Source organism: Meles meles, chromosome 5 (assembly GCF_922984935.1).
Source record: "Meles meles chromosome 5, mMelMel3.1 paternal haplotype, whole genome shotgun sequence".
NCBI classification, from domain to species: domain Eukaryota; kingdom Metazoa; phylum Chordata; class Mammalia; order Carnivora; family Mustelidae; genus Meles; species Meles meles.
In genome coordinates this window covers 85,954,281-85,963,492 of record NC_060070.1, presented here as the reverse complement: position 1 = coordinate 85,963,492, position 9,212 = coordinate 85,954,281, and the positions used below count along the sequence as shown (strand labels likewise).

At 43.3% G+C, this 9,212-nt stretch overlaps 2 protein-coding genes across 2 annotated transcripts; both read left to right on the top strand.

Annotated features, from left to right (window-relative positions):
- Positions 1-324: 324 nt before the first annotated feature.
- TMEM217 (transmembrane protein 217) lies at positions 325-1,130 on the top strand. Its single transcript, XM_046006819.1, has one exon. The coding sequence runs from the start codon at positions 325-327 to the stop codon at positions 901-903; it is 579 nt and encodes a 192-aa protein (XP_045862775.1). The 3' UTR covers positions 904-1,130.
- A 6,384-nt stretch (positions 1,131-7,514) lies between these two features.
- LOC123942169 lies at positions 7,515-8,069 on the top strand. Its single transcript, XM_046006068.1, has one exon. The coding sequence runs from the start codon at positions 7,515-7,517 to the stop codon at positions 8,067-8,069; it is 555 nt and encodes a 184-aa protein (XP_045862024.1).
- The last annotated feature ends 1,143 nt before the right edge of the window (positions 8,070-9,212 follow it).

Genomic DNA, 9,212 nt, shown 5'->3' with positions numbered 1-9,212 from the left:
CAAACTCAGAGAATGTTCTCACTGATCAGGGGTGGAGTACTTGCCGTGATTCTAACGAGAAGCCCAGGTTGGGAACCACTTCTCTCATTTATCTACTCCTTGCCCCCAGCCCCAGACTGCATCCTCCCTCCTCCCCACTCACAGTCCCAAGAGATTTTAGAGTCTGATGTCTTCCCAAAGCTGTTATTTCCTGGTTTACATATCTCTCTCTATGGGTTTTCCAGTGTGAATTTGGGGGCAGGAGGCAGAAACCCTGATCACTTACCACATCGGCAGGAAGCGGAACTGTCCTGCATCCTGTTTGTCTTCACAGGAGGTCTCAACATGAAACAGCAGCACTGGTTTGGGATGACTGCCAAGATGGGCACCGTGTTATCGGGGGTCTTTACCATTGTGGCCACTGACATGTACCTCATCTTCGAACAGAAGTACATAAAGAGCGAAGATTGCATTGAACATCAGGAAAAGACCAACAGTGCAACCTTCCTGGTAGAGAAGTTCATTATCTGCTGGACCTTCAATGTTGTCTTCTTCATGTCTTTCATGACCATCATCATCAGCTGCTTCCTCCTATACTCGGTCCATGCCCAAATATACCGGGGCTTAGTGATGTATATTATCTGGATCATTTTCTATGAAACTGTAAACGTTGTAATTCAAATCATTACCAACAATGGCTCCGTCATTGAAGAGGTCAGGGTCATGCGCTGGTTTGGCTTGCTGTCCCGTATATTCATGCACTGTTTCTGGATATTCTATGTCATCTCCTATGCCCACATTATCTATAAAGGTCAAAGCCAGGGCAATATAATCTCCTACAACAGACGTATTTCTTCAGGCAATGGAGAGTTCCTACGACGGAAATCAAAGATCATCAGCTTTACCCGCCACTATAGTGGATAATGTTTGCCCTTGTCTCTCCCCCACCCTTCCCCGCCTCAGGCAGGAATCCCAGGTTCTGACGGTAGTTCTAGCTCCCTCTCTTTCACTTTTGCTGATCTATTCCGCTGTAGAGCCCCTACTGCCCCCTTTTGGGGGGGGGGGGAAACGTGGAGAGAAATGTCATTATAATCAGAAATGGGACCACCTGTTCATTGAGGGTGTTTAATAAAGGACATTGTTTTATATCACGTGCTCCTTGAGTTCCTCCTTCCTTTTCCAGTCTGCACCACCTCAGAGGTCAAAATAAAGACAGCAAGAGAATGAAATGAAGCTGACTTGCAGGCTGGCAATCCTTTCACCTTAGTGTATGTCTTCCTCCGCCTTCAACCCACAGCTCTCTAATTCAACCCTGGGGCAGGCAATCTGTAGCTGTATCTCAGACAGCTGGGGCACAAGGGATACAGGTGGTGCCTTGGGGTAGCTTTGTGCCATGGTCTGTCTCCCTATGTCCTCTATGCTATATTCCAGATAAGTAAAAGAATAAAAAATAGTGAAAATCATTCTTCATTTTCTGTCCTGAGTCCCCCTGGCCCCAGATTTGTCAAAGAGTGCGATATGCACTTGGTTCACCAAAAGGTATTTGTTTAAACTGTTCTGTGTCTGTCACAGTGCAGGCCTTGGTGGTAGGATACAAAAAAGGACAAGGTACAAGACCCAACCTTGAGGATTTTGCGGTTTAGTGAAAGAAACAAAATCACCGTTGATGACTTAATAAGTCAGTCATGTAGGAGAGCACAAGACTACACTTAACCATAGATCAAAAAAGTCACGTTGCATTCTGTTTTAGAAACTGTCGGAAGCAGTTTAAGCCAGGATGGAAGACAAATTGAGCAAATCTCTACTTCAAAGATGAGGCATTTTTAAGAAGGTTTTCTCCACTTATTTGAGAGAGAGCAAGAGAGAGCACCAGAGAGAGAGAGAGAGCAAGCGCAAGGGGAGAGGGGCAGAGGAAGAGGGAGAAGCAAGTTCCTCACTGAGCATGGGGCTCAACCCTAGGACTCTGAGACCATGACCCAAACCAAAGGCAGAGGCTCAACGGACCAAGCCACCCAGCACCCCATTAGGCATTATGTTAAGTATTTGTTTAATAGATTTCTTGAGGTATAATTAACATATAATAAACTGAAATAAAAACCTGAGCTGAGATCAAGACACTTAACTGACTAAGCCACTTAGGCACTCCTAAGGATTTTATTTTTTAAGTAATTTCTGCACCAGACATGGGGCTCAAACCCACAACGCCAAGATCAAGATTTGCACTGACTTAGCCAGCCAGGCACCCTGAGAAGGGACATTACTGTCTTCTTCCTGATTTTAGAGGGAAAGCACTCAGTCTTTCTCCATTAATTATGGTGTTAGCTATAGATTTTTCATAGCTGTCCCATATCAAGTTGAGAAAGTTCCCTACTATTACTAGTTTGCTAAAGGATTTTAAAAATCAGGAACAAATGTTTTGTATTGTCAAAATTTTTTCTATGTGACATGATCATATGGTCTTTATTTTTGAGATGATTAATATGGTAAGTTACTTTGATAGATTTTCAAACATTAAACTAAACATGAAGAGGTGCCTGGATGGCTCAGTTGGTTAAGTGTCTGCCTTGGGCTCAGGTCATGATCCCGGGGTCCTGGAATTGAGTCCTGCATCAGGCTCCTTGCTCAACGGGGAGTCTGCTTCTCCCTCTCCCTGCTGCTCCCCCTGCTTGTGCTCTCTCTCTCTCTGTCAAATAAATAAATAAAATCTTAAAAAAAAAATTTAGGGGGTGTCTGGGTGGCTCAGTCGTTAAGCGTCTGCCCTAGGCCCAGGTTATGATCTCAGGGTCCTGGGATGGAGCCCCACATTGGGCTCTCTGCTCAGCAGGGAGCCTGCTTCCCCCTCTCTCTCTGCCTACTTGTGATCTCTCTCTCCCTGTCAAATAAATAAATAAATTATTTTTAAAAAAAACTTTAAAAAATAAAAATAAACCAAACACGAATATTCCTGGAATTGAATAAACTCTACTTGGTCATGGTGTATACTCTTTTCTATATATTGTGGAATTATATTTTTTTCAATTTTGTTTAGAAGTTTTGAATCTATGTTCATAGGGGATATTTGTCTGAGTTTTTTATAATCTTTTCATCAGATTCTGGTATCCGAGTAATGCTTGCTTCATTGAAAGGAGTATTTCTTCCTTTTCAATTTTCTTTAAGAGTTTATGTACAGTTAATTGGTATTTATTTCCTCTTTAAATGCTTGGTGGGATTCAGCAGTGCAGCCATCTGGACCTGGAATTTTCTTTGTGGGAAGTATTAAACTACAAATTCAATTAAAAAAAAACAAACAGATATGGGGCACCTGGGTGGCTCAGTGGGTTAAAGCCTCTGCCTTCCGCTCGGGTCATGATCCCAGAGTCCTGGGATCAAGCCCTGCATCAGGATCCCTGCTCTGTGGGAAGCCTACTTCTCAACCTCTCCCACTCCCCCTGCTTGTGTTCCCTCTCTAGCTGCATCTCTCTGTCAAATAAATACATTAAAAAAAAAAAATCTTAAAAAAAACAAACAAACAGATATATGATTACTGGGGTTACCTATTTCTTCTTGAGTAAGCTTTAGTAGTTTGTGTCTTTTTTTTTTTTTTTTAAGATTTTTAAAATTTATTTGAAAGAGAGAGAGAGAGAAAGCGCCAGTGAGGGGAGGGGCAGAGGGAGATGCAGACTCCATGCTGAGCAGGGAGCATAACACCGGACTCCATCCCAGGACCCTGGGATCATGACCTGAGCCAAAGGCAGACACTTAACTGACTGAATCACCCAGGTGCCCCTAGTTTGTGTCTTTTAATTTGCCCGTTTTATCTAAGTTGTCAAGTATATTACCATAAAGCTGTTCATAATACTCCCTTATTATCCCTTTTTAAAAAGATTGTATTTATTTATTTGACAGAGAGAGAGATCACAAGTAGGCAGAGAGGAAGGCAGAGAGAGAGGGGGAAGCAGACTCCCCACTGAGCAGACAGTTCAATGCAGGGCTCTCTCCCAGGACCCTGAGATCACAACCTGAGCGGAAGGCAGAGGCTTAACCCACCGAGTTACCCAGGCAACCCCCTTGTTATCCTTTTAACATCTGTAAAATGTGCAATGAAGTCACTGCTCTCATTCCTGATATTAAAATTTTTTTCTCTTTTTCTTTTTCTGATCAGTCAGACTAGAAGCTTTAAGTTTTTAATGACACCAGCTTTGGTTTCATTGATTTTATCTCTTTCTTATGTCTTCTGTCTCATTGATTTCCACTGTGATCATTATTCTATTCCTTCTTCTACTTACTTTGAATTTAATTTGTTCTTCTTTTTACATTTTTCTTAAAGTAGAAGCTGAGGTCATTAATTGAAGACCTGACTTATTTTCTAATATAGGCATTTAGTACTATAAAATTTTCCCCAAGTGCTATCTTAATGGCTTCACACAAATTTTGATATGTTATATTTCATTTTTAGTCAGTTAAAAATACTTTCTAGGGGCGCCTGGGTGGCTCAGTGGTTTAAGCCTCTGCCTTCGGCTCAGGTCATGATCTCAGGGTCATGGGATCGAGCCCCATATCGGGCTCTCTGCTCAGTGGGGAGCCTGTTTCTCCCTCTCTCTCTGCCTGCCTCTCTGCCTACTTGTGACCTCTCTCTCTCTGTCAAATAAATAAATAAAATATTTAAAAAAAATACTTTCTAATTTCCTTTGGATTTTTTCTTTGATCTATGGGTTATTTACAAATGTGCTACTTTGTTTCAATATTTGAGGATTTTCCAGAAAGTTTTCTGTTAATTATTTGTAACTTAATTTCAATTCAATTCAATGGTTTGAATCATTTTAAATTTACTGAAAACAGTTTTATGGCCCAGAGTATGTTCTATCTTGATAAATGTTCCATGTGCTCCTGGAAAGAACATTTCTTCTGCTATTGTCAGGTGCAGTGTTCTCCAAATGTCAATTAGATCAAGTTGGTTGATGGTATTGTTCAGTCTTTTAATATCTTTTGTAATTTTCTGTCTACTTGTTCTATTAATTACTGAGAGACATGTATTGAAATCTCTGATTATAATCATGGATTTGTCTATTTCTCTTTATAACTCTATCAGTTTTTGCTTCATGTGTTTTGAAGCTCTATCAGTGGGTATATAAATGTTTAGAACTGTTATAGCCTTCTGATGAATTGACCCCTCTATCATTATGGAATGACCTTCTTTATCGCTGAGATTATTCTTTGCCCTGAAATTTTCTTTATTTGATATTAAAGCAACCACTCCAGTATTCTTTTGATTTGTGTTGACATAGTATATCTTTTCCCATCTTTTTTCAGCCAATTTCTGTCTTTATATATAAAGTCTGCTTACTATAGTCAGTATGTAGTTGGGTCTTCCTTTTTTTTTTTTTTTTTTAATTTTTTAAAAAGTAAACTCTACCCGTTGGGGCACCTGGGTGGCTCAGTCGTTAAGTGTCTGCCTTCCACTCAGGTCCAGGGATCCAGCCCCACGTGGAGCGCCCAGCTCGGCGGAAAGCCTGCTTCTCCCTCTCCCACTCCCCCTGCTTGTGTTTCTTCTCCACTGTCTCTCTCTCTCTGTGTCAATTAAATAAATGAATGGAAACAAACAAAGAAAGTAAACCCTACCTGCAACAGCCCTGCAATCAAGAGTTGCATACTCACTTGGTAGGAGATGTGTAATCCAATGAAGATACAGGCTAAACTGTATCAGCTAGTTTTCAGGAGAGAAGTGGAGGAAGAAACAGCTGGGAGACATTCTCCTCCTGGGGTCAGAAAAAATACCAAACATTGACTTCTGAAACTGTTCCTTAGAAGGAGCCTGAATTTGATTGGATTAGTCTATAGAGCAATTTATGCCCTAGGGCATTACTGAAAATAATAGAGCAATCAGCTAGCAATTATTAAATCTGAACAACTGAGGTATAATTAGGAAAGAGGGAAGAGAGCTTTTCTAAAATTCCAAAACCGCTGTCAACCTAGAGTGGCTATGGGCACACTCTAAGCTGCCCCTCCCTGATGAGCATCATCAGAAGCTTGGCACCATGGGACTCGTGGCTGGCTCAGTCAGGAGAGCATGCAACTCTTGATCTCGTGGCTGTAAGTTGAGCCCCATGCTGGGTGTGGAGATTACTTAAAAAAAAAAAAGCTTCACCCTTTGAGATGTTGAGGTGCAAGGGAGAAGAATATAATTTACCAAAATAATCCAGTCAGTCACTAAACAAGGAGCAAATAACAAGCCTAGTGGAGGGGTGGGGGTGTCCGCTTAGCCAGAGTTGCCACGATAGTGGGGAATGAGGTATAAGGATATTGAGGGCACCTGGGTGGCTCATTTGGTTAAGCATCCTACTGTTGGGTTCGGCTCAGGTCCTGATATTAGGGGTCACAGGATGGAGCCCTTGATCTGGCTCCACGCTCAATGGGGAGTCTGCTTGAAGAGTCTTTCCCTTTGCCCCTCCCCCCACTTATGCATCCTCTCTCTCTCTCTCAAATAAATATATCCTTCAAAAAATTATTTGGGATGAACTTGAAAAACATTATGCTAAATGAAAGAAGCGGGGCACAAAAAGACAAATACTATATGATGAGGGACATATATATGAGGGACTATATAGATGAGGGACAGAGAGTAGTGAAATTTGTAGAGACAGAAGGTAGAATGATGGTGAACAAGGGCTGGGGGTAGGGGCACGGGGAGTCAGCATTTGATAGGTACAGGATCTTTTCTTGGGGAATATATATAAAAACTCTGGAGATGGATGGTGAGGATGGTTGCCCGACAGTGTGAAGGTACTTGATGCCACTGAACTGTACATTTGAGAGGGCTAAATGGTAAAAATTTATGTTATGCATATTTTATCACAGTGAAACAATTGCTACTGCAAAAAAAAAAAAAATGCAGGGATGATGCCAGGCCCCTAAGGAACCATGCTAGTTTCCTGACATCAGAGAGACAAATATCCCAGAGAAGAGCCCAGAACTGACTCCCTCATCGTTCCAGATGTAGGAGCTTTCTAATTCCCACCAGCCTGGCACCGACAGGAACACCCTTTTTGCCACTTTAAAGCACAGCTGCCTCGGGGCGCCTGGGTGGCTCAGTGGGTTAAAGCCTCTGCCTTCGGCTCAGGTCATGATCCCAGGGTCCTGGGATCGAGCCCCGCATCGGGCTCTCTGCTCTGCAGGGAGCCTGCTTCCTCCTCTCTCTCTGCCTGCCTCTGCCTAGTTGTGATTTCTCTCTGTTAAATTAATAAAATATTAAAAAAAAAAAAAAAAAGCACAGCTGCCTTTCAAACAGAGCTGGGAACTACCTAAGGAGTGTCCTGGGCCAATGAGGCCTTCACTTGCCGGTGACGTGATCACCTATAGCTCGTTAAGTCTCAGCTGGGAGCCAGACACCCTGTCCCTGGACCCTGGGCCCATTGCCTGTCCACATGGCAATCTCCTCTCAGCTCTCCCATTTACATCAGTGGCTGGAGGAATTTATCGAGGGTTAATTCTATCATTTTGTGATGGACCTCCATTATTTTTACCCCCCTGCAGCTATGCCGTGATAAAACACGTATAAAATGAAAGACAGAACGGTCTGCCTCGTGGTGGGCATCTTCTCTGCCCTGAACACCATTCAGTTCCTCATCTTTGACCTGAACCACATTACCACCATCGGCTTCGAGGACAAAGTCAGCATCTACAAGGAAACAAAATCTGAGGTCGTGTCTTGGATGCTGACCCACAAGAAAAGCATCAGCTTTGTCTTAGGCACCCTCACCATCGCCTTCAGCGTGCTGCTCATCTACTGTACCCACTGGAACAAGTACTTGGGGCTGCTGTGCTACGCCACGTGGATCATCGCCTATGAGCTCATCAGCTTCTCCATGGTCATACTCATCCATGGCGTCATCGAAGAGCAGTTCAAGGAGCTGAGTTACCTGTACTGGATCTTCCAAATCTCCCGTATGCTCCTGCACTTCCTCTGTCTACCTTTCCTCATTAGGCATGCCTACTTCCTTTACAATGACCCCAAGATTTTAAGCAAAATAGCTCGCCGCAGGTGTTCCTCTGTCAGTACGGCGGATTCGTGGTCCCCTGTTGGGATGGGAACGCTGTACCGAAAGCTGAACTGAACCCTGCCAGGAGGAAGAGGAAGAAAGGGCCGGTGCTCCTCAGCCATAGCTCCCTTCTCCCGAGCCTGCCTTCTGTAGATTCCGCTTAACTTCTTAGCGTTCCTGAGTTCTAGGCGCTGAAGAGTATTCTTGGGGGAGGCTAGGTTGCATAGATCAATTACTGTGCACATGTGGGTGACCTGTTCTTAACCTGTGTGTGACCTGTTTTCGCCTTTTACTAAACACCACCTTTGTTCTTGCTTAACCATCTCGTGGGTGTCTGCTGTCACTTCTCATGATCCCCTTCTCTCTGCACATCCTTAGTTTCTCATTTTTCTCTGGGGGATTGTCCCACCAATGCCTGGTTCTGCTGACCCCTTGTGGGGCAGTGCCTGTCCTATAAAACTTTCTGTGCTGATGGAAATGTTCTATATCTGTGCTGTCCACTAGTCACCTATGGCTTCTGAGCACTTGGAAGGTCGCTATTACAACCCAGGGATCAATTTTAAAAATTTTTTCCATTTTAAGTAATTTCAACTTCCGTGTCAATAGGCACATATGGCTGGCTCATGGCTACCATCATGGAGAGCGCAGTAACCTGGAGCCTCATTTTGCTTCTGCTTATACTTGCGCAAGGAATCCCTTTCCAGCTTCATGTATCTCTCTGCTCCTTTCATACATAGGTATGGTCCTATTGGTCCATAACATGGCAACATGGTCCATAACATGGCAAGAAGAATCCACATTTAAGGAAGCTCCAGGATTTTTTCCATTTAAGGACTACTAACATTTTGGATGGGATAATTTTTCCCTGTAGCGGGCCGTTCCCTGGATTAGAGGATGTTTAACAGCATCTGTGACCTCTACCCACTGGACACCAGTAGCATCCCCTCACCCTTGTGACAACCCAGAATATCTTCAGATGTTGCCAAATGTTCCCTCGGAAGGCAAAATTGCCCCCAGTTGAGAACCACTTTTTTTTTCAAGTTTATTCATTATTTTTTGGTAACCTGTATACTAAATACTAAATCTCTATACTGAATGTGGGGCTCAAACCCATGACCCCGAGATTAAGAGTTGCACACTCTTCCAATTGAGCCAGCCAGGTGCCCCAAGAACCACTATGTTAGAGCAAGACACCCTCAGCATTGAGAGCTGGTATGC

Excerpts from the sequence above, each read along its gene's own strand:
- LOC123942169 (XM_046006068.1), top strand. The coding sequence starts at position 7,515 with ATGAAAGACAGAACGGTCTGCCTCGTGGTGGGCATCTTCTCTGCCCTG.
- TMEM217 (XM_046006819.1), top strand. The coding sequence starts at position 325 with ATGAAACAGCAGCACTGGTTTGGGATGACTGCCAAGATGGGCACCGTG.